The sequence below is a fragment of the Musa acuminata genome, chromosome BXJ3-4 (genome assembly GCF_036884655.1).
Source record: "Musa acuminata AAA Group cultivar baxijiao chromosome BXJ3-4, Cavendish_Baxijiao_AAA, whole genome shotgun sequence".
Lineage (NCBI taxonomy): Eukaryota > Viridiplantae > Streptophyta > Magnoliopsida > Zingiberales > Musaceae > Musa > Musa acuminata.
Window position 1 is genome coordinate 19,240,706 of NC_088352.1, and position 24,169 is coordinate 19,264,874.

Here is a 24,169-nt window from a genome sequence, read left to right on the forward strand (position 1 = left end):
TCACCTTATCGACGGTCCATAGAAAAAGGAAGTCCTAAGAAATATGTTATAACAAATATAATACGGATTGACTGAGGCCACGATTTGGGTCGCGTTAGACCTGACGAGCGGATGTGTTGGAGAGCGTGAGACGTATGATCGTAATCAAAGTCGTCCCTATTACCGCGTCGTGGAGGAGCGCTATATTTATGCTTCCGTGCTCGGTCCTTTTCCCTCGCGGTGGCCTTGTTTGCCCTAGAAGCAAGTACGGCTGGGAGAGACTGTGACGGAGGAGGACAGGTGGTGAAGAATCTCTCCTCCCCAATCTCGCTATCTTTTCGTCTCCTTCCTTATCTTAATTTGTTTTGTTGATCTCTTTTGGTTTGCCCTTCGCCCCTGTCGTAAAGTTAGGGTATTGATGTTTGTAGGGAGTGATTTATCATGCAATCGATCGATTTAACATGATAACACGAATTTTTTCTGGAGATTCTTTATCCTTGAATCGTTTCAGGTGTTGGTTGCTGACGCACACATGCAACTCTCTGTTTTTCTCAACCTGATGTACGCCGCAGCTGTCTGGATTGCCGCTTATGCTGCCACAGTCCTCGTCTTTTTCCGATTCTACTGAGTCTGTCTTCGTCGTCGTTGTCAGCAAAAGCAATAGCTGGAGCACAAGTAGCCGATAGGATAGTCGTAAGCGTCCGCGATGGGCTTCGCGCAGCTTGTTATTGGACCTGCCGGAAGCGGCAAGGTGAAGAATTTGTTTCCCTGTTGGTGCTTGAATCATGCTGATCGCTACTCTGATCATTGCTTCTCGATGTGCCTTCTTTTGTACTGCAGTCAACTTACTGTTCTAGCTTATATCAACACTGCGAGACCGTGAGAAGGACTATGCATATAGTGAATTTAGACCCAGCAGCTGAAAATTTCGACTATCCTGTCGCTATGGGTTTGTGTTCTTTTTATTCTTCCTTCTCTTCCAGGTTCTACTACTTGAAATGGTTGACTTACTTGTGATGTCATATTATCGAAATGCAGATATAAGAGAGCTCATATCCTTGGATGATGTCATGGAGGAACTTGGATTGGGCCCGAATGGGGGGCTTATCTATTGCATGGAGTATCCTTTCACATAATTTCCTTCTCTTCTAACAATGTCCTTGTTTGATTAAAGCATCCCAAATTGGATGATTTTTAACCTGAAAGACTAATTGAAATGACTAGTTAAGAAAATGAATATAAATGCACAATTCCTCAAAGGATTATGCCAAGCTTTTTGATGGAAGACAGAATAATATCAGAAAAGCATGATTTTTTTCTGCAGAACCTTGAAACGGAATAAATATCTGGGAATTATGCATATGTTTTTATATATAAGATATCCATAACTTGGTTTAGACTGCTAATTGCTCCGAGTAGATTATGACATATTGGTTTGTGTTGTGCTTTGCCAAGCTTTCTGCTTGTCAAAGTATATTCAAGATGCATGTATGATTGACTTTTGGGGGTTTTTCATGCATTGGTTTCACACATTGAGTCTGATTATGGCGGAAACATCAATGTGTTGCTAGTCGTCTGAATTATATATGTATGGGACTATGAATGATAACAAAGTCCACCTCTGGAGCACCTAATAAAAAACCTCATTACAACCCATACTATGGACTTTATATTTTTCTAGTAAATAATTTTCCCATCTTCCATGTGACTTGAAGAACCTGATCTTCATGCTTCATCATCTATCAGCTTTGTTTCCGTCAGCTTGTTCTATGTGTTTGAATCTCCTACGGTAGTTCATGGTGTCCTTAAGAGTTCTATTGCAACCTGAGACCAATGATTTGTTTACTACTCTGACTTCTTTGATTTGTATAATTATTTCCTTTATACTATAACTTCCTTGAGGCTGCTCTTCAAACTAATATAATGATAGGCAAAGAAACTATCATATACTGTCTAGTGAAATTTGGAATGGTCATACGTTTACCTTATCATATATGCTAAAGATAATGCATGTTTTATTTTCCAAACTGGACATGCTATTTTTAGATTTTTTTTCTTTCATTGTGTCATGCTGATAATAGCATTTATCCTATTGTGATTTGAATACTGCAGTTCTAAACACTTAGATTTGGAAATATCATCTGACTTACAAGGGGCATGTGAAGAAATTTCACTCACATTGCGGTTATACTACTTTTTGGAATTGCAAATGTTGGTTTTGAATAGCTGCTTTTGTGGTTTCATGACAAATCCATTGGTCTTTCATGGTGTTGAAAATTCTTATGTGGTTGAATTTTTTGAATTTATGTCTTTGTGACATCATGCCTTTTTTTAAAGATTTTTTCTTCTTGATAAACAAACTTTAGGGCATCCTATTCTACACTAGATTTGTAGATGTGGAGATCTTGGTTATGGCTTGAAGAACTTGCTTTTTTCCTTCATAATCATCTTATTATTTGGGTAGGAACCTGCAACATTATTGTGAAGGCTGCATTCTGTTCTTGTTTTATTTTGAATTTCCTTAAAGTATTTTCAGGCACCTAGAAGATAGCCTGGATGATTGGTTGACAGTTGAACTGGACAACTATTTGGATGATGACTATCTTGTGTTTGATTGTCCAGGTAATATTACTGAGATAAAACATATTATGCTTTAGAGAGACTTTGTATATGATAAGAAGGAGAAACCAAGTATGCTTCCTATTGATGTTTTTGGATAAATTAATTTTTACCATGATGGATATTCATGTGAAACGTTAGTGATTAGCCATGAGCTAAATTTTACCCAAAGATGCAAAACCAAGTTAGAGTTTTGTGTGCCACCATATGCCCATTAGCCATTAGCATAGTGCTGCCTGCATCATGGATTAAACAATCATGATAACAGGAGAAACTAGTATCGTGGCATGCAAGTGGTACCTTATCACACTTCCAGCCTACTCCAAATTTATCATGGAGTTCTTAACTTTATTTAGTTCAAATTGTGGTTGTTTATGGTTATCTCGATGCCAGCACATAGTTTTAAATAATTATTATTTTTCTAATTTTAACAATTATAGTTAGATGCTAAAGCAAAAACAGTTTAAAGACAATTTTTTCTCAAGGGTTGCATAAATGGTTTGTTGGTACTAAAAAGATACAAATTTAACTGATATTATGGGTAAAAATTGGTCTTTCAAACTTTAACAACAAAAGCAACAAATTACTTATCTTCCTTAGGATTGTAAAACAGTTTACTTTATGTGCATTAGGGATCTATTACAGTACAGTGCTGTAGAATTTAAATGATACCTGCTGGCAAAGGAATGTAATCTTCATGGATCATAAGTATTTAGTCCCATAAAGCCCATCATCTTTGGTTTGTATATTTCTCATCCGTAGAGAACATTTGTATATGTATATATATACATTGTATGTCTCTGTTATCGAGTCTATTTTGCATTTTAACAATATTTGAACATTAGACGTAATTGTTCCCATAAATCGTGTTTGTAAGTTGATAAAGGTAGACCTAGAACTTTGCCAAAGATCAAAGTCAGACATCAAACTAATCTAGTTTGAGATGGATTTAGTATTAACATAGTTTTATCATGTATACCATTTAATGTTAATTCAAAAAATAATATGACGAACTCTATACATAAGGCTCTTGCCAATATGAGGTCTAGGAAGGTCCAATTTGTGCAACCCTATTTCTCGGAGAGGCTGCTTTCACACTTAAAGTCTAGTCACCTTGGTTGCAAAGGTGCAATACTAGAAGCTTAAATAATACTTTTTTAAAAAAATGACAACTAACTTGAAAATCTTTAAGAGAAAGGAAAACTTGAACTAGTATCATATGTTTGAATCTTGCCTTCCTATTTATTTTAAAGGAAATCAGAAGAAGTGACTGTGAGGTTTAGAAATAAACAATCGGTAAACCACCTTCTCCCTGTGTGTGGCCTGGTCAAGTTTTAGAATAAACCTGCGCTATGTACTCCAGGTTTCACGTAATTTATTGTTTGGGCTAATTGATTATTGTTTGGGCCAATTGATAGGGCCACCATCGATTGCCCAATCGTGGTTTGGTATCCCAAAGCCTGGTATCGGGAAGTGATAATAGGAGAGTTCCCATGGCCAAGTGCATCCTGAGTATGACATAGGTATGGCTAAATGCTGCAGAAAATCTTGAATTCATGTTTCTATTAAGCCAAAAGTGTAAGTTAAGATATTATAGTCTTAAATATTTTGGTCTGTAAATGAGTGGTAACATCATACTGTTGTTGAGTGAACACAAATCACACTAGCTACTAAAGACAATGGTATATTTGCAAGAATTACAAAATATTATTTTATCAACCATTATAAAATTGATAGCCCTTGGATTTGCACATATATTGTCTATATCAAACACATTCAAATTTTATGGAATTTCAGTTTGTATTTGTGCACCATTAGAGTTCTAAATACCGGTCCAATCTTGGTTCCGGTAACTTAACGGACCAATACAGTACCAGTATACGAGGTGGTATACGATACTAATCTGTATAGTCGGATATCATCAAAAAATTTAAAAAAAGAATAGTGATTATTATTATCTAACTAATCTTGGTTCCGGTAACATATATTGTCTATATCAAACACTTTCAAATTTTATGGAATTTCAGTTTGTATTTGTGCGGCATTAGAGTTCTAAATACCGGTCCAATCTTGGTTCCGGTAACTTAACGGACCAATACAGTACCAGTATACGAGGTGGTATAGGATACTAATCTGTATAGTCGGATATCATCAAAAAAAAAAAAAAATAGTGATTATTATCTAGCTATACAGCTCAAAAAATGGTATATTGTACTGATCGAATAACTTACGAAATGGGAATTGCATTAATATCTATAACCAGTATAAGTTACCTGTCCGTTATTATTGAATCTGGTATCAGACTGGTATTTATAAGTTGTAACCTTGACCATGCCCAGTAGGATGGAACATATTTACAACTTTTGGTTCCCGCTTATAGTCACTTTATGATCTCCAGGTCAGATTGAACTCTTTACACATGTTCCTGTTCTGCGAAACTTTGTGGACCATCTAAAGCGCAAGAATTTCAATGTCTGTGCTGTATACTTGCTTGATTCACAGGTTTGTCCCGAGTTATCTTAGTAAGGTTCAAAGTCTTTCATTCAAACTGGTGAACATTTATTTAATTGTATTTGTTACATTTTTCAGTTCATGACAGATGTGCCGAAGTATATAAGTGGTTGCCTGGCATCTCTTTCTGCGATGGTTCAGCTTGAACTACCTCATGTCAACATTCTTTCAAAAATGGACTTGGTGACAGATAAAAAGGATGTTGAGAAGTGGGTTATTATTCATCTATGCTTTAGTTGTATTGTTTTTTACTGTTGTTTCTTGTGGTTCTTACTTCTTGTTCATTTGATTTAGTTACTTAAATCCAGAGGCAAAGATTCTGCTGTCTGAGTTGAATAAGCACATGGCTCCTCGGTTTGCAAACCTGAATAAAGCTTTGGCAGAACTGGTACGAGTAAAAGCAACATATATTTGACATCAATTAGTTATATGTTTATAAATCTTCCGGTTTTGGTGGGTCTGTATTATCGAGATTCTTTTGTAATGTTTACTACATTTTCTAATATAGGAAATATGGGGCCCAGTCTTGTCAATTAATGCAAGCCTCTACAAACCTGTACAAATAAATGCAAGTTAGAATTAAAGGGAGATGCAGGATTTTGGTCTGTGTTGTGTTTAAATAAATAAGGAGTTGGAGTTGCTAGGTATAATATTTTTTTGGCGTAATCTGATGCGTGACATGAATTGTTAGAAAAACATGACTAGTGTATGAATTAAGACACTGGAACTTGGTTTTAGAATGCAAATGATTTAGCTTTGTAATGATCAAATAAATTTTACTTTGGTGTTGAAATAGTGCCTTCAGTCTATTCATAACTTTCTTATTGGTTTATGCAATTGTTATAATCTTTGTTCTTTTCTTAGATTGATGACTACAGCATGGTCAACTTTATACCCCTCGACTTAAGGAAGGAGAGCAGGTAAACAAACATCCTAGTAAAGACCCAGCACTTTCTTATATTTGAGAGTATTGAGGTAACTGTGGTTTTATACACAATCGATATTTGAAGTGCTTGTGGATTTTTTTGCTGCTTGGCAGCCATCGTTATGATTTTGAGAGTTTCTTTATCAAATTTGGTGATCAAGCAAATTGTTTGCTCCTGTTTTCAATGTGCTGTCGAGCTTACTATCGGATTCTTCACCTGCATTTGCGCATCCCTGGGTCCAAATTTATTTGATCGTGCTATTAGCTATCGATTTTATTTGCATCCTTAGCCACCACTTCCTGCTGATGATCAGACCTGCCTCGTGCTGATAATTGTTCAGGCTTGAGCCAACCTTAAAAACACTAACCTTTTTCTATTCTTTTTTCTTTTATGCAGCATTCAGTATGTATTATCGTGCATTGACAACTGCATCCAGTACGGTGAAGATGCCGATGTGAAGATCAAGGATTTTGATCCGGACGAAGACGATTAATTCAATTATCAATGCTGGGAACATAAGGAACCCCCACCATGACAAAATATCCCAACTTTTCATTTTGTAAAGCCTCCTTTTTCCTTTCTCTACAGTCTTCGACCAGAAGTTTGTTAATCATCTCAACCTTCTTGCATTTGGTTACATTTCAGGAAAGTTAAATACTGTTTTCAACTTTAAACTGTTCATTTGGGTCTTCTCTCTCTCGAGTAAGAAAGGCACGTTAGTTTAGAGTCCTGTAATAGGGAGGAGGCATCTACTCCTGTGCGTGCATTGGTCACCTACTCATGGAAGAAATCAAGTCAATTGGCCTACAATTTTTTGTTCTCTGTTGTGCTCGAATAAGCTGCCCACGTAAAAAAAAAAAAAAAAAGTCATATTCATCACAGGAAATTCTTAATGGTTTCTCGAATGTAATTGGTGAAATTTATAATATATTGCTTGATGAGAAAAAGACATCTGCTTTCATGGATTAGTTTTTCTATAATATTGAATTGATTTTTATATTTATATAAGAAGATGATTTGACAAGTTATATTAGAAATAAATTGTCCTGTTACATTGTTCAGAGCATCATGTAATATATATATATTAGAAATATATTACATATATATATATATATAGAAATATATATATATATATATATATATATATATATATATTCTGTTGACCTTGGAACATAGTGAGACAAAAGACTAAGAGATTTAGGTTTCGTAAAACTAAAATATATTAATGATTAAAAAATAGATGAAATGTTTGTGGGTCTTTAGATACGATCCAAAGGGTTGCTCGTTTGTAGTACGAGAAATCAAATATTTAAGTTCAAAAATAACCTCACAATAAAATAAACTGAAAAAGAGGTAACAACACTATCTATGTACACCACCAACCTTCCATAGAATTAAGAGAAAGAGTTTATATTGTGAGATCCAAATCTGTAACAAGGAAGCCTATTAAGATAGACGTCTGACCCATCTATCTGCTACGATCATAAATATCTTATATTTGAGAAAAATATAGGATCATAATTAAAGTTCGTGGGCGAAGCTTGATACGATCGAAAGGTTGTTCATTTATAGTTCGAGAAATCAATGTTTAAGTCACAAAAATAAACTCAAGAGGTAACAAACACTATCTATGTACATCATAACCTTCCATAAAATTAAGAGATACGGTTCTTCCATATTGTTATAGATGATCTGGTTAAAGGGTGCAATAAGATGAAAGAGTTATTGTGAGATTCCAAATCTGTAACGAGGAAGCCTATCGAGATGGATGTCTGACCCAACCTTGTGCCACACAGCAGATGTCAACTCTTTTAGGTTATCTGCAATGGATCATGATAGATGCATTTATTTGCTTATAATCCATGAACCCTTTTCATTTCAGATATATCTCAACCACTTTTCAACTCATATTTGTCAGACTGATGCATTTTCAAAGTTGTGTGCAGGGACAGATCAAAATTAACCATCAAAGATTGCATGCATGCTGATGAAGATTTCATCAATTCATTTTCAATTCAAGATGTAATGCACAAAGTTATTTTGCCATCGAAACTTTTAATCTCCAAGTATCAGACCTTCGTGCTGCTTTCCTGTGTTCCTCTTCGGAAGAATCTGCAGCACCCAAGGATATGTCTCGAAACTGATCACCAGCTGCTTCCATTGGCTAAGCAAGCAGCAGGCCCAACCACCACTCCAAGAGCCAACGTTCCGAGAGTAGCTAATCTTCAACTAAGGTCTCTGAGAGCTAAAATAATGATCTCCAACCACGGTGATGAAAGCTACCAATATGTTGTAATATACACTAAAAAATGTACAATGTACTGATTGATGCTGCTGCATTTGGACACCAAAACCAGATGATTAATTGAATTTGGACCTCAAATCAAGCACCAGGAAAGAGTTTGATCCTTCTTTTGATCAAAAAATAACAATTCCATGTAAAATAATCTGCTTGCTTAACCTCCATGTATTCCAGCAGAATTTGATGGATCTTGGTTTTTCCATTGAATTTAATCAAGGAGTGACATTTTCTTTGACCATCAGCTTGATATCTTCTACTCTGAACAGTTGCAGAAACAACATAGGAGGACTAATCCATATTCTCTCGGTAATGATCAACATGGATATATATGCTACTCCATCTCCCTCGCACTTGTCTCTTCCAAGGAGAATTCACAAGTCAGAAAGACAAATCAGAGTATTTATTTATTTATTTATTTACTACCCTGGCCTGCCTGCTCCAATTTCTCTTCTTTATTTCTCACCCCCTCCGGTCTCCATGTGGGTCTCTTCTCGTTAGGGTTTCTTCCCACCAGGAGGAAGAGACCATCCCCACCCCACATGCCAAGCTAGGTGAGGTGTGGTGTGGTGGTGGGCACTTGTTAATTTGCACTCTAACCACATGGGTAAATTAGATCTCAATTCTTGGATCTTGTGATATAATGAGTTGGAATCCATAAGCTTGATATCTTCTACTATACATATGGTATTTCCTTATCATCGTAAGTACATCAAGCTGACTATGTAAGACAACCCTTATCTGTGCCCATGACAATTTAGATTTGACTATTCACCAACTCACATTCAGATAACTCATCTTTATATCATCTGTGCAGAATAGACAGCTTATTCTATGTCACAACCCAAAACCAAAATGGCAGATCAAAGTTGGGTGGTCTTATCATTTCTTTACTGATACATGTTCTTATCAGCTAGCCAACAAAGTTGACTACTCCTATACTTTTAAATCTCCATAAGACCCACCTTTTTTTGGGATCCACATGTAGGAGCTTTTAATTAGCTTACAGATCTCATCCAACTCACTACCTAGTGACAGGAAATCTGTAGTCCCATGTGGAACTCAAGGATGAGGCGAGTTAGAAGATTAAGAATCGATGATCAACTATGAGCATGATCTGCGGAGCTTTCACTGTAAAGAACGGATCCAATGCATGGGGTTTCTGTGACTTCCTGCTTTGGATCTCCCACAACAGAATAATGAATGTTTTCTGCATCATGTTTAGGGTTTCTGCACCACGTGATGATTCTTTTACTGCTATGGCGGCCACGAATCTCTTTCTTTGACCTTAATTACCTCCTCTCACACTCTTGTTCATGCAAATGGCTCATCGCATGAAATGTGACTGCACACCAAACCTAAAACGGAAGAGACAATATTTAAGGAAGATGGACGGGAAAAGTCGTCCAACCACCATGAAATGCCGAAGGTACCGACAAACACACGCTGCAGGAGAGCTGATATTTTGTGTTCCAACATGAGAGGAAGAGAGAGAAGACCGATGAAGTACCTTTCATCCCTGCACAAAGCAGCTCTCTTCCATTAATTTATATATATATATATATATATATATATATATATATATAATATTCATATGTTAATTATCATACGTGTGAAAACATATTTGACAAAATCTTTCAAATGTTTAAGTATGTGCGAGAGTAAATATACCGAGAAAATTTCAATCCTAAACAACATATCTGAGGAGCCTTTTTATAATGTAATTTATGATTGTTGCACTCGAGGTTATGATTCAATATCAAAATAGTTACATGCACATTCCCTTCAATCACAGATGCGATCGTGTCGTATCGAACGTAACATATCGATCATATCGTATCATAATGAGATATCAATAGTCTTCTTTCATGCGTCATCAGAGCAAGTTCGCTAGCTGAAAGATTACTGGGGAAGAAGGGAGACGGTCTCCATCTCCATAGCATTCGCTTCCTTTTTCTACGTATTAATCTGACTCTCTTACCCGTAATAAAAGAAAAAAGGTATATGACTTATATATATATATATATACGTGACGTGATTGTCATGGAAGTCTCGGTGGGCATGGGCTGCCGGAGGTGTTAAAGGAAGGCGGCTGCTTTCCGTCCATTGCTGACCGAGACAAGTCAAGTATGATGAACAAGTGAAGCATTCGGTGCCCGATCAACTGTCCCACAGTAATTTGACTGAAGGTGCAAGTTTGGAATCCGGATGACATTTCCCCAATGAATCCAAAGTTTAGGAACTAATATTGGATAAATAAAATCTTGTAAATTGTTTTCTCAGAACCTGAGAAATATAAGTAAGCTTTTTGATATATTTCATGTGTTCTTCATGTCTCGGAAGAAACCTAAATGGAACAGATAAAACATTTTACTCTCAAACAAATCATAAGAGAACAAAAAAAAACAAAAACACTACAAGTAACAAAAGAATAATTCAGAATATTAATAAAATTACATATAAATTAGAAAATAAATTTAAATATCAACCCGAAAATCTTGTGATTCAGAGACTAATTTCTCTTGATCTCCTATGATCTATTAAAGAAAATTCATATAAGCACTTAAAAATATTTTTCTTTTATATTCATATACCAAAACTTTGAGATACAGAGACTAATTTCCATCTTCAAGCAAAAACTTCCTAGACTTTGTCCTCCATTCGATCTGTTTTCATTGCTTTTGGATTGATCTAATTTTGAGAAATCATGAAATGTTGTTTTCATTTATATTAATCTAATTTTGGCATCAAATCCTTTGCTCATCGTTCTCATGGAGTAGAATTTAGATGGAGGACAACTTGGATTCCACTATCTCCTTCATGTTGATCCAGCCACCTCAGAATCCTCCATGAAAGAAGAAGTCACAATGCCTTGGGACGGAGTTCATCGTCCACTTGTAAATCTCATGCTTCCATAAGAGGAATACAACAATATTATCCTCTCTCCTATATAAATAAGAGAGAGACATATTAATATATTCAAGCTAAAACTTCTTCAATAAAATTTCTTTAATAATTATTTTTATCTTCTATTTTTTTCATCGTGGTATTAGAGCAGTGAAAAAAGCGAAGCTTTGCCCTTGTCTTCGGCCAGCGATCAATGTTGCTGAGAAAAGTGAAGCTTCGCCTTTGCTTTCGGCTAGCGACCAACGTTTATGTAGCCACATTCCTAAGAGGCTCTACGGTCAATCTTCATCTTCCTTACCGCGGTAGTCTTCACTGTTCTGCCAACAGTCGACAGACTTAAGGAGAATGAAGGGCGGACTTAAGAAGAACAAAGGGAACACATGTGCCCTCATAGTAATAGTAATCGTAGCAGCAGCAACGATCTGCTCTTGCTCTACTCACGAAGCCTCTCGCTCGTAAATCATGTTAGGATCGAGAGCACTAAGAGGGGGGGGGGTGAATTAGTGCAGCGGAAATCTTATAATAATTTAAAAACCAAAAGCTGCGTTCGTTCAAAAACTATTATGATGCAAAAGCAAATTCTCAGTTTGTATCTAAGTGCAGTTTGCGTCTAAGCGCAGATTGCGTTTAAGCGCAGTTTTGCGTCTAAGCGCAGTTTTGCGTCTAAGCGCAGTTTTGCGTCTAAACTCATATTTACGTCTAAATGCAGATTTACGTCTAAACGCAGATTTACGTCTAAACGCAGTTTTACGTCTAAACGCAGTTTTACGTCTAAACGCAGATTTACGTCTAAACGCAGTTTTACGTCTAAACGCAGTTTTACGTCTAAACGCAGATTTACGTCTAAACGCAGTTTTACGTCTAGACGCAGATTTACGTCTAAACTTTGAAACTCGTTTGTATACTCGCAGAAGGCAGTATGCAGTTGAAATCAAGACGTAAACGTGAACTGAAATCTGATGATTGAGCGAGGAAAGCCGATTTACGTCTGAATGCAGTTTTACGTCTAAATGTTGAAACTCGTTCGTAAAATCGTAGAGGACAGATTGCAGTTATTAATAGGATTAAAATGTAAGCGTAAACTGCAAAGAAGCTCGTTCGTAAAAGCACGGAAAACAGTTCTGCAGAATCAAATGAAAACGTAAACTGTAATGTATGAAAATACGAGTTTACGTCTGAATGCAGATTTGGAAGAACAGCACTTGAAACTTGTTCGTGAAAGCGCAGAGAGCAGTAGTGATGAGGGAGGTTTGCAGTAATGATAAAGTGCTCGAAAATAAACGCAAACCAGAGATTTAGAGTGGTTCGGTCAGCCTTGACCTACTCCACTTTTGGCTTCCTCCACCGATGAGGTTGCCGACGTCAACTAGGTGCCTTCCTTCAATGGGCGAAGGCCAAACTTCCCTCTTACAATTTCTCTCCTTTTGACAGGCTTAGGAGACAACCTTTACAAACCTTTCTCTCCTCACTTTACAATTGAAAACTTGAAGAACAGAAGGAGGAGACTTAAAGGCTTTACAACACTTTTGAGCTCTTTAGAATCACAGAAAAGATCAAGATTTCGGTATAGGTCTGTATCTTTTCAGTGCTGAATGGGTGGGGTATTTATAGGCCCCAACCCAATTCAAAATTCGAGCTCAAAACGATCAAATCGATCAAATCCCAGAATTCTGGGATCAGGCGGTTGCACCTCTCGACTGGAGAGGTGGCACCGCCTGGCAGAGCTCGAAGACTGAGCTCTGCCGATTGCTTCTCTCTGCTAGAGCTCGAAGACTGAGCTCGATGGTTGCATCACCTGGCAGAGCTCGAAGACTGAGCTTGGTGGTTGCATCACCTGGCAAAGCTCGAAATCTGAGCTCGGTGGTTGCATCACCTGGCAGAGCTCGAAACTGAGCTCAGGCTGATGCACCTCTCTGCCAGAGCTCGAAGACTGAGCTTGGTGAATGCATCACCTGGCAGAGCTCGAGACTGAGCTCAGGCTGATGCACCTATCTTTCCAGAGCTCGAAGACTGAGCTCGGTGGTTGCATCGCCTGGCAGAGCTCGGAACTTGAGCTCTGGCGGTGCAACCTCTTGGCTGGGGCGGTTGCACCTCCCAGCCTCGCAGCCCAGGCGGTTGCACCTCCTGGCTGGGGCGGTTGCACCTCTCAACCCCACAGCCCAGGCGGTTGCACCTCCTGGCTGGGGCGGTTGCACCTCCTGGTGCAATCAGGGTCCGAATGGTTCACTCCATTCGGCCCACTTTGAATCTTTTCAAGGGCCCAATTGCCCCAAGATTAAGCTAATGGGATCACCTCCCATTTTCATGCTTAATCATCATGCTAACTACGATTAACTCTAAGACAACTTCTGCAGCTTTGCTCCGATGCGTCAATCGCTTCTTCCAGCGAGTTTCCTGCCAACTTCCGTCGATCAACCGATAACCCTCGGTGATCCTTCTGCGGACATCCGGCATACTCCTGGACTTTGCGACGATCCACTTGGCGAGTTCCGACGAGCTTCGCTTGGCAAGCTTCTGGACTTCTCGGATCTGTTCTCTCTGAACCTCCGACGACCGTCCGAACTTCCGTCGAACTCTCGAACTCCCAACGTGATCATGATCTTGACTCCGGCGCAACTCCTGCTGCTTGTCTTACTCTCATCGTAGTTAATCCTGCACACTTATCTCAACACATAGATTAGATAACAAATGACAATTGACTTCATCATCAAAATCCGAGATTCAACAATCTCCCCCTTTTTGATGATGACAATCAATTGATAAAGGAGTTGTCCTTAACTCCCCCTATCTATATGCCATAGTTGAGATAAGTCAACCTTGAATTCAAGACCTAAGAATTCAAGTGACGTATTGATAAGTTAGATCAGTTAAACTTATCAATGCTCCCATCATGATGCCTATCATGATGTATCTCTTCAAGAATTATGTCAAGGCATGACATACATCATCAAGTTTGTATGATAGTGTTTGTAACCAATCATCATGTAATCATATAAAGCTACGAAGGACTTTTTACATGATGCTCACATTTGAGATTTTCTAGTAAGTTTGCATTTTCTTCACAATATCAAATCAAGATATGATGCAAACTATAGTACATGTTCACATATCTCTTGGTGATGCAAGGATGGCATAACATTGTTTATAGCATCACTCAAGTATTTGCAACTATGACATAGATATGATTATGGCAGTTCAGCTATGACATAGTGTTTATCAATTCATATTTTTCTCCCCCTTTGTCATCAACAAAAAGCATGATAGCATTATCAAGCATATAAAGGAAGTCATGACACATATATCTCTTTATTGTTTTTTGCTTGACGGAGGAAAGTCATTTTCCAGAGAGTTTTCATAAGAGTGTATGGGAACATCCCATTTTTAGCATACAACCCGAAAAATGAACTTCTTACATGCATTTGGTTAAAAATATTTGTCACATTATTTGCAACATGTTATTTGATCAAGCGTTGTCAAGGCATGTAATAGTAATAACATTCGAAAAATAATTTTGATGTAGTAACACAATTATTTCAAGTGCAGCATTATATCATATTGCATAGTAGGATTTTTATTTCAGCAAGTGTAGCATTGCATCACATGGTAAGATATCAGCTCGTATGATGCAAATTTTTGTTTGATACATGGCATGATAGCAATCATATTAGCAATAGCAACCATATCAATGTCATACTGCTGACTTATCAACTTACATTGGTATGTTGCTTCATATTTTCAAGGCATAGGCTTTTAAACCTTTTTAGTTTCAGTGCAAAAACCGAGATAAACAACAAGAGATGTTTGCAAATATGCTTACACAGACAAAGATAACCATATCAGGGTAACATATGTACAGCATATCAGGTAACCATAAAGACAAAGTCCTTCATGAATAACATAAGGAGTTTACAACATGTCATATCAAAAAACATCAGATGTTTATACAAGCTTATTCATGAGGTGGAAGATTAAAGTGCCTAAGTAAAGAGTCAAATTGTCGATGGATTTGTTGTAGCTCGGTTAGGATTTGATCTTGTCGAAGTTCAAGCCGTTCTTGTCGTTGCTCAAATCGGTCCATCCGAATCCCGATATCTTCGATGGATGATGTGTGAGTTTGCTCAACCGGATGTGTTTCCTCAAAGGGACAGATCGGAGGAGAGTGGGTACTCCTAAAGACTGGGGTTTCCGGCTCTGGTTCAGGTTCAGGTTGAGGGGGATCAGTTCTTCTAGGCATTCTAACCCAGTTACCGTTTCTATAGTGACATCTTAGTCGGTGAAGTAGATTTTTGTTTATTATGCTGAATCTATCTGATTTCATTACTTCTTCTTCTAGTGGTATTTGAATGTCGTAAGCTTTCATTATTCTAGTAATAATTCCACCATATGGGAGCATCATATCTTTCGTAGATAATTCCAACATGTTTTGTTGGATCAGATAGCCAAGACAAATGTCACGTTCTTTCATAATTAGGTACATAATTCCTAATTCCAATTGACTCACTTCATCACGATGGTATTGCTTAGGAAGAATTATACTAGTCATGATATGATGAAGTATCTTAGTGTTAAAGGGCATTAGATGTTCACAACTTTTAGGAATAGATTCTACGTTAGGATTGGCAAGGATTGTTCCTAAGGCTTCAACGTAGGATGTTCCAATAGTTTTTTCATCCCATGATCCTTTGAAGTAAAGTCCTATGCTTTTCATGGGAATACCTATCATATCACAAATGAATCTATCAGTGATTGAGATGTGTTGTCCTAAGAGATAGGTTGATATCCTTTCTTCATCATCTTTTTGCATGTTGTTATAAAACAATCTAACTAGTCTAGGATAAATGGGTTCGTTGATCTGCAAAATGGGAAGTAGATTTAGGTTTGCAAACCAATGGATAGTCTCTACATCTCTTAGTTCATTCAGATCTACGTATTTTCCCTTATTGATGCTTCTTAGTTCGAAGGAGAGAAATTTTTCAGCATGGTTTTTGGAATCAAAAAGAGTGAGATCAAACTCTTCTACTACTCTCCTCTTTCCCTTGTCCCTTGAGGATCTTCTAGATCCCATTACTACTGCTGTTTAGAGGGATGATGATGAGCTAAAGTAAATGAAGAACAAAACAGAATTTAAGAGCTTCTTAGAGAGTACCTTTGTGAAATCTTCAAGAGAAGGAAGGATTCTTGATGTTTTGCTCCGAAATAAGAGGTATTTGAAAGGCTTAGAGGAGTGAAATGGGAATGGAGGAGACTTGGAAGAGTAGAGGAGGAAATGGGGGTGAGTTGGGGTCGGTTCCTCAGCCGGCCCTAGCGTGATTTTAAAGAGCAGAGCTGCTGGCAGTTGCACCTCTGGCTGGAGCGGTGCAACCTCTGGCAACCCGTGATAGCTGGAGGTGCAACCGCCAGCTGGAGAGGTGCCACCGCCTGCAGCAGGTGAGCTCTCAAGATGATTTGATTAGGGAGCCTTTGCCTTGAGGAGAGTTTCAGAGCAATTGATGTTTGTTACATGATTTCGTATGAGTTTTTATTTAAGGAAGAAGCTCTTTGTAAGATAGATCTTTTAACGTGCGTACGTATGTTTGTTTGGTGTCCCTTTTAAGATCATGACATATTTAGTTTCTACAAGAATTAATTCGTAGATGAACAGGTTTTGAAGATCAGGGGGGTATGTGAATTTGGATATGATATATTTCTAATTGTATCGTATTTGTGATTTCATAGCTTCCACTTGTTACTTAAGTGTTGCGAGTCCCTTTTTGATTCTTGGTTTATGACTATTGAGAGTCAAGGAGCAGAACATTATTTCTTGCTCCGGCCTAATGTTTTTATAGGAACGAATGATCTTTAGGAACCCATTTGCTTTTGGGTGCCTCATAAATAGATCTACATTTTCTATCATGTTGCATAGAGTTTATCATGGTTCCTTTAGGAACCCAAATCAATTTGTTTGGACTTATTTTCTTGAATGGACAACAATGTGTCTTGTGTCCAGATTTGCAACAAAAGTTGCACTTGGTTTGGTGTTGAACGTGTAAGATGGGGCCTTTTACAAAGGTAGTTGGATTTCGGTGAGGACTCCTCACAAATCCAATCCCACTTCTTTTGGGAGCATGACCCTTGTTTGTAAGGATCATGTTTAATGACTTGCTACCAACCTCGAATTTCTTCAAGGTGTCCTTAAGTAGCAAGTTCTCTTTTTGTATAGTTTCTAACTCATGACATTTGATACATGACTTTAAACTATCATGATGTTCGATTTTTAATTTATCAAACTCACAAGTAAGATTATCATGTACCTTTTTTAGCAACTTGTATTTTCTATTTATAACTTTGCATTCATCAAATAAATCATGGAAGGCATTTAGTAATTCATCGAAAGATAAATCAGCATCTAATAAATCCGTTACCTCCTCTTCGATGGCCATAAAGGCGTAATGAGCAACTTGCTCGGTGTTGGACTCCTCTTCCTCAGATGCGCTCGAATCATCCCATGTTGCTTGGAGCGCCTTCTTCTTTGTTGTTCTTTTCTTGACTTGGGGACAATCACTTTTGTAGTGTCCCAGCTTTTTACATTCGTAGCAGATTACTTGGTCCTTCTTGGGTTCAAGTTTATTTTTCACATCGTTTTTAAACTTGTTTCTTTTGAAGAATTTCTTAAACTTTCTTGTCAAAAGTGCCAAGTCATCGTCACAATCCTCATCACTTGAGTTTTCTCTCAAGTGGCATTCAGAAGTTTTAAGTGCCATATCCTTCCTGTTCTTTGGAAGGATGTCTTCTTGCTCTTCATGAGCTTTGCAGGTCATTTCGTAGGTCATTAATGACCCGATTAGTTCTTCAAGAGGGAAATTTCGTAGATCTTTTGCCTCTTGAATGGCGGTGACTTTAGGATCCCAACTCTTAGGAAGGGATCTTAGTATCTTATTAACAAGCTCAAAATCCGAAAAGCTCTTTCCGAGTCCTTTTAGACCGTTGACGACATCCGTGAAACGGGTAAACATGTCGCCAATGGTTTCACTCGGTTTCATTCGGAAAAGTTCAAAAGAATGCAACAACAGATTGATTTTTGACTCTTTCACTCTACTTGTGCCCTCGTGGGTCACTTCAAGTGTGTGCCAAATATCAAAAGCAGTTTCGCAAGTTAAAACACGATTAAACTCGTTTTTATCAAGTGCGCAAAATAAGGCATTCATAGCCTTTGCATTAAGAGCGAAAGCCTTCTTCTCCAAATCGTTCCAATCGATCATTGGAAGAGAAGATTTTGAAAATCCATTTTCAACAAGGTTCCACAGTTCTAAATCCATAGAAATAAGAAAGATCCTCATTCGGGTCTTCCAGTAAGTGTAGTCCGTTCCACTGAACATGGGTGGACGTGTAATTGAATGCCCCTCTTGGTTTCCGGCGTATGCCATCTCTCTTGGGTTTTAATCCTTTAGAGAGTTAACCTTGCTCTGATACCAATTGTTAGGATCGAGAGCACTAAGAGGGGGGGGGTGAATTAGTGCAGCGGAAATCTTATAATAATTTAAAAACCAAAAGCTGCGTTCGTTCAAAAACTATTATGATGCAAAAGCAAATTCTCAGTTTGTATCTAAGTGCAGTTTGCGTATAAGCGCAGATTGCGTTTAAGCGCAGTTTTGCGTCTAAGCGCAGTTTTGCGTCTAAGCGCAGTTTTGCGTCTAAACTCATATTTACGTCTAAATGCAGATTTACGTCTAAACGCAGATTTACGTCTAAACGCAGTTTTACGTCTAAACGCAGTTTTACGTCTAAACGCAGATTTACGTCTAAACGCAGTTTTACGTCTAAACGCAGTTTTACGTCTAAACGCAGATTTACGTCTAAACGCAGTTTTACGTCTAGACGCAGATTTACGTCTAAACTTTGAAACTCGTTTGTATACTCGCAGAAGGCAGTATGCAGTTGAAATCAAGACGTAAACGTGAACTGAAATCTGATGATTGAGCGAGGAAAGCCGATTTACGTCTGAATGCAGTTTTACGTCTAAATGTTGAAACTCGTTCGTAAAATCGTAGAGGACAGATTGCAGTTATTAATAGGATTAAAATGTAAGCGTAAACTGCAAAGAAGCTCGTTCGTAAAAGCACGGAAAACAGTTCTGCAGAATCAAATGAAAACGTAAACTGTAATGTATGAAAATACGAGTTTACGTCTGAATGCAGATTTGGAAGAATAGCACTTGAAACTTGTTCGTGAAAGCGCAGAGAGCAGTAGTGATGAGGGAGGTTTGCAGTAATGATAAAGTGCTCGAAAATAAACGCAAACCAGAGATTTAGAGTGGTTCGGTCAGCCTTGACCTACTCCACTTTTGGCTTCCTCCACCGATGAGGTTGCCGACGTCAACTAGGTGCCTTCCTTCAATGGGCGAAGGCCAAACTTTCCTCTTACAATTTCTCTCCTTTTGACAGGCTTAGGAGACAACCTTTACAGACCTTTCTCTCCTCACTTTACAATTGAAAACTTGAAGAACAGAAGGAGGAGACTTAAAGGCTTTACAACACTTTTGAGCTCTTTAGAATCACAGAAAAGATCAAGATTTCGGTATAGGTCTATATCTTTTCAGTGCTGAATGGGTGGGGTATTTATAGGCCCCAACCCAATTCAAAATTCGAGCTCAAAACGATCAAATCGATCAAATCCCAGAATTCTGGGATCAGGCGGTTGCACCTCTCGACTGGAGAGGTGGCACCGCCTGGCAGAGCTCGAAGACTGAGCTCTGCCGATTGCTTCTCTCTGTCAGAGCTCGAAGACTGAGCTCGATGGTTGCATCACCTGGCAGAGCTCGAAGACTGAGCTTGGTGGTTGCATCACCTGGCAAAGCTCGAAATCTGAGCTCGGTGGTTGCATCACCTGGCAGAGCTCGAAACTGAGCTCAGGCTGATGCACCTCTCTGCCAGAGCTCGAAGACTGAGCTTGGTGAATGCATCACCTGGCAGAGCTCGAGACTGAGCTCAGGCTGATGCACCTATCTTTCCAGAGCTCGAAGACTGAGCTCGGTGGTTGCATCGCCTGGTAGAGCTCGGAACTTGAGCTCTGGCGGTGCAACCTCTTGGCTGGGGCGGTTGCACCTCCCAGCCTCGCAGCCCAGGCGGTTGCACCTCCTGGCTGGGGCGGTTGCACCTCTCAACCCCACAGCCCAGGCGGTTGCACCTCCTGGCTGGGGCGGTTGCACCTCTCAACCCCACAGCCCAGGCGGTTGCACCTCCTGGCTGGGGCGGTTGCACCTCCTGGTGCAATCAGGGTCCGAATGGTTCACTCCATTCGGCCCACTTTGAATCTTTTCAGGGGCCCAATTGCCCCAAGATTAAGCTAATGGGATCACCTCCCATTTTCATGCTTAATCATCATGCTAACTACGATTAACTCTAAGACAACTTCTGCAGCTTTGCTCCGATGCGTCAATCGCTTCTTCCAGCGAGTTTCCTGCCAACTTCCGTCGATCAACCGATAACCCTCGGTGATCCTTCTGCGGACATCCGGCATACTCCTGGACTTTGCGACGATCCACTTGGCGAGTTCCGACGAGCTTCGCTTGGCAAGCTTCTGGACTTCTCGGATCTGTTCTCTCTGAACCTCCGACGACCGTCCGAACTTCCGTCGAACTCTCGAACTCCCAACGTGATCATGATCTTGACTCCGGCGCAACTCCTGCTGCTTGTCTTACTCTCATCGTAGTTAATCCTGCACACTTATCTCAACACATAGATTAGATAACAAATGACAATTGACTTCATCATCAAAATCCGAGATTCAACAAATCATTCTTTGCATCAATCCAAAATTGATATCCTTGACAGGAGCACCATCTTGTCTCTATTCTGTTGAGGGAAATCTTCTATTCTATTGAGAAAAATCTATAAATAGAAAAGGGACATGTTAATGTATTCAAGCTAAAACTTCTTCAATAAAATTTCTTCAATAATTATTTTTATCTTCTATTCTTTTAACCGATCCTTCCCTAACATTAATAAGATCTATGATTATTTATTATTAGAATAACATTTCACACATGAAAGAAAGTGTTTGGGAGTGAACTTTTGGGGAGGAGTTCTCATGCTGTATTATGTAGCAAACATTATTATTATTTTTTGCATCAGCCAAATTCCTAGGGATTGGACTGAGTCCTAAAATTAAGACTTGTGTCCTTAACCAATGTTGTTTTCTTTCATTTTCGTTTTCTTTCTCTTTCTTGATGGTGATTAAATCAGTTGAAGGGATTGGAAAGCATGACATCCCAAATATTAGGTGGAGAAATATAAGAAATTTCCCTTACACCCACTCATGTTTGTTTCATGCTGCATCTAAATGAAGCCACAATGTGACCTTCATTATGTTGGATTTTCTTGAATTAGAGTCCAATTCAGTATTTTTTTTTTCTGTATTTTATACATGAATATTTTTCAATTTGTTCCTCAATATATAGTTAGGCCAGATTCTGATTTATGAGGATTATTTTTGGTTTCACTATTTTGCATTGTAGAATGGTTCACTCATCTGCGTCATTTTATGATTTATTTTCCCAATTATTATTTAAAATCTTTTACTCATCACATGATTTTGACATCATATAGAATATTTTATTGTTGATTCTTTTATGAGGACCAATTTCATGCCTTTGTCTGTAAAATATCATTTAGTTATGGAACTCTTGATTGTACTAAGCCTACTAAGTCAAACATGTGTCACCTCACCTACAGCCAAATAGGTTATTTCCAAGCCACTTGCAATATATATATATATATATATATGTTGGTGAGATAACTAAATAGTTATTATGAAGATGAGGTCTCTATCGAGATCAGGCTTCTTATCAAGATGTGACGCGCATCACGAGGCAAGACGGCTGCGATGGAAGGGAAGGGAATCCGTATCGTGACGCGGATTGCTCCGGAAGCAACTTTTTGGCGACGCGTTGAATTTCACGAACAAAGTTACCGCTTCCGTCGCGAATCCCCGCCGGCCAAGTTACGACCGCCTGTAGCCCCCTCCCACGTCGCCATCTCATCGGGCTGACCTGCTTCCACCGGCTGCTCCCGGTCACCGCGCCTATAAGTAGTGCCCCGCGCATCACCCCGCTTCCCTCGCCCGTGACTCCTTCTGGCCTTTGGACGACGCTTTTTGTTTCTCTTCTTCGGGAAACGCCAGCGTTGCATGGCAGTGAGCTCCCTGGCCCGTGAGGTGTCCGACCTCTGCATCGGGAAGCCGGCAGTGAGGTCGCTGCCGCTCTCTGCCACCATCGGCGACGCCCTTATCGCCCTCCGGAGCAGCGGAGAGGACCGCCTCGCCGTCTGGGCCGCTGACCGGAATCGGCCCGATAGGAAGGCTTGCGTCGGCACGGTGTGCATGGTCGACATCGTCTGTTACCTCTGCTCCAAGGAGAATATCGCGGCGCCCGGTGCCGCCCTCGCGGCACCCGTCTCCGTGATCCTCCCGCCCAAGGCCGCCGCCCCCCTCGTCCGCCGCGTCGAGCCCAGCTCCAGGTGCATCCGCCATCCTTTTCCTCAAAAAAGATGATCTTTTTTCGGTGATGGAGTATCTTATGTTGTTCTCTGGATCTACGGAAGGGGAAATAGAAGACAAACAGTGGTCTTTTTTGGTTCTCTGTTACGATACATACTCTTCTAGTAGAATTTTTAGACCTTTCTGCTTTAAATTCGTGGATTTGATGAATAGCGTTGCTAATTTGACGCTTCCTGATGGCAATTGCAGCATCTTGGAAGCCCTCGACGCGATTCTGGAGGGGGCGCAGAGCCTGGTGGTGCCCCTCCGTCCCGCCGCGTCGCGGAGGAAGCCCGCGGGCGGAGGCGGCGCCGCCCTCGAGTTCTGCTGGCTGACGCAGGAGGACCTCGTCCGCTTCTTCCTCAACTCCATCGCCCTTTTCTCCCCAGCCCCCGCGCTCTCCGTCACCGACCTCGGCCTCGTCCACCCTGCCCCACTGGCCGTCCGCCCCCAGGACCCCGCGCTCTCCGCGCTCCCGCTCATCCGCGCCGCCCTCGTCGACCAGACCTCCGTCGCTGTCGTCTCCGACGACGGCCGCCTCCTCGGGGAGATCTCCCCCTCCACCCTCGTCCACTGCGACCAGCGCGTCGCCGCCGCCCTCGCCGCGCTATCCGCCGGCGACCTCATGGCCTACGTCGACTGCTTCGGTGCTCCGCCCGAGTCCGCTATAGGCGCCATCAAGGCCAGGTTGCAGGAGAAGGGGCTGTTGAGCATGCTGGAGCTCCTGGAGGCCGACTTCTCCCCGCCGTTCTTGTCCTCGGCATCCTCTTCCTCGTCCTCGTCCTCGTCCGACGAGGAGTCCTCGCCAGCAGCGGCATTGCAGAGGCCGAGGCGGCTGAGGTCGGCGGGGAGGTCAGGGAGCTACTCGGCGAGGATGGGGAGACGGTCAGAGGAAGCAATCGTGTGCCATCCGGAGAGCTCGCTGGTGGCGGTGATGATACAGGCGTTGACGCACCGGGTGAGCTACGTGTGGGTCGTCAACGACGACTACTTCCTTGTGGGGATCGTCGCCTTCTCTGATATCCTCAGCGTCTTCCGGGAGCAGCTGGATTAGCTTCTTCGACTCGACGAGCGCGGAGAGCGATGCGCCTCTCTCTCTCTCTCTCTCTCTCTTAATTAAGCTGCTCCTGTACGTGTACATTATTAGTCCGCTAAGCATCGTTGTTTGTGGGGGTTTAATGTGTTGGTTTAGATGGTTGCTGTTAATTGCTACGTTTCCATTTAGCTTATGAGTTTAATGTGTTTGATGTTGCTAATCTAAATTAAAAGCTTAACATATAAATGCAGAATAATCATTCCAATAAATCAGCATGCGACACACACACACACACACACATATAAAGATGCAAGTGATCGTAACCATTAATTTACCATCATGGAGATTTAATCACCACCCTTGATTTCTGCCACGTGTTCG

The 24,169-nt window shown here is 40.2% G+C and overlaps 2 protein-coding genes across 4 annotated transcripts; both read left to right on the forward strand.

Moving 5' to 3' along the window:
• The first annotated feature begins 166 nt into the window (after positions 1 to 166).
• LOC135637242 (uncharacterized) lies at positions 167 to 6,716 on the forward strand. Of its 3 annotated transcripts, XM_065149822.1 has the most exons (11): positions 167 to 279; positions 491 to 540; positions 632 to 730; positions 820 to 928; positions 1,018 to 1,099; positions 2,516 to 2,601; positions 4,997 to 5,100; positions 5,188 to 5,318; positions 5,404 to 5,497; positions 5,974 to 6,029; positions 6,432 to 6,716. In XM_065149822.1, exons 3-11 carry the CDS (start codon positions 686 to 688, stop codon positions 6,526 to 6,528), a joined length of 804 nt encoding a protein of 267 aa, XP_065005894.1. In that variant the 5' UTR covers positions 167 to 279; positions 491 to 540; positions 632 to 685; the 3' UTR covers positions 6,529 to 6,716. The 3 variants fall into 3 exon arrangements, with proteins under 3 accessions (XP_065005894.1, XP_065005895.1, XP_065005893.1); XM_065149823.1 differs by lacking the exon at positions 491 to 540 and having other exon boundaries at positions 210 to 279; XM_065149821.1 differs by lacking the exon at positions 167 to 279 and adding an exon at positions 318 to 391 and having other exon boundaries at positions 491 to 730.
• Positions 6,717 to 22,338: 15,622 nt separating this feature from the next.
• Positions 22,339 to 23,981, forward strand: LOC103972974 (CBS domain-containing protein CBSX5). The gene is made up of 2 exons (XM_065145055.1): positions 22,339 to 22,733; positions 22,963 to 23,981. The coding sequence occupies exons 1-2, from the start codon at positions 22,405 to 22,407 to the stop codon at positions 23,804 to 23,806; spliced, it is 1,173 nt and encodes a 390-aa protein (XP_065001127.1). The 5' UTR covers positions 22,339 to 22,404; the 3' UTR covers positions 23,807 to 23,981.
• Positions 23,982 to 24,169: the final 188 nt, after the last annotated feature.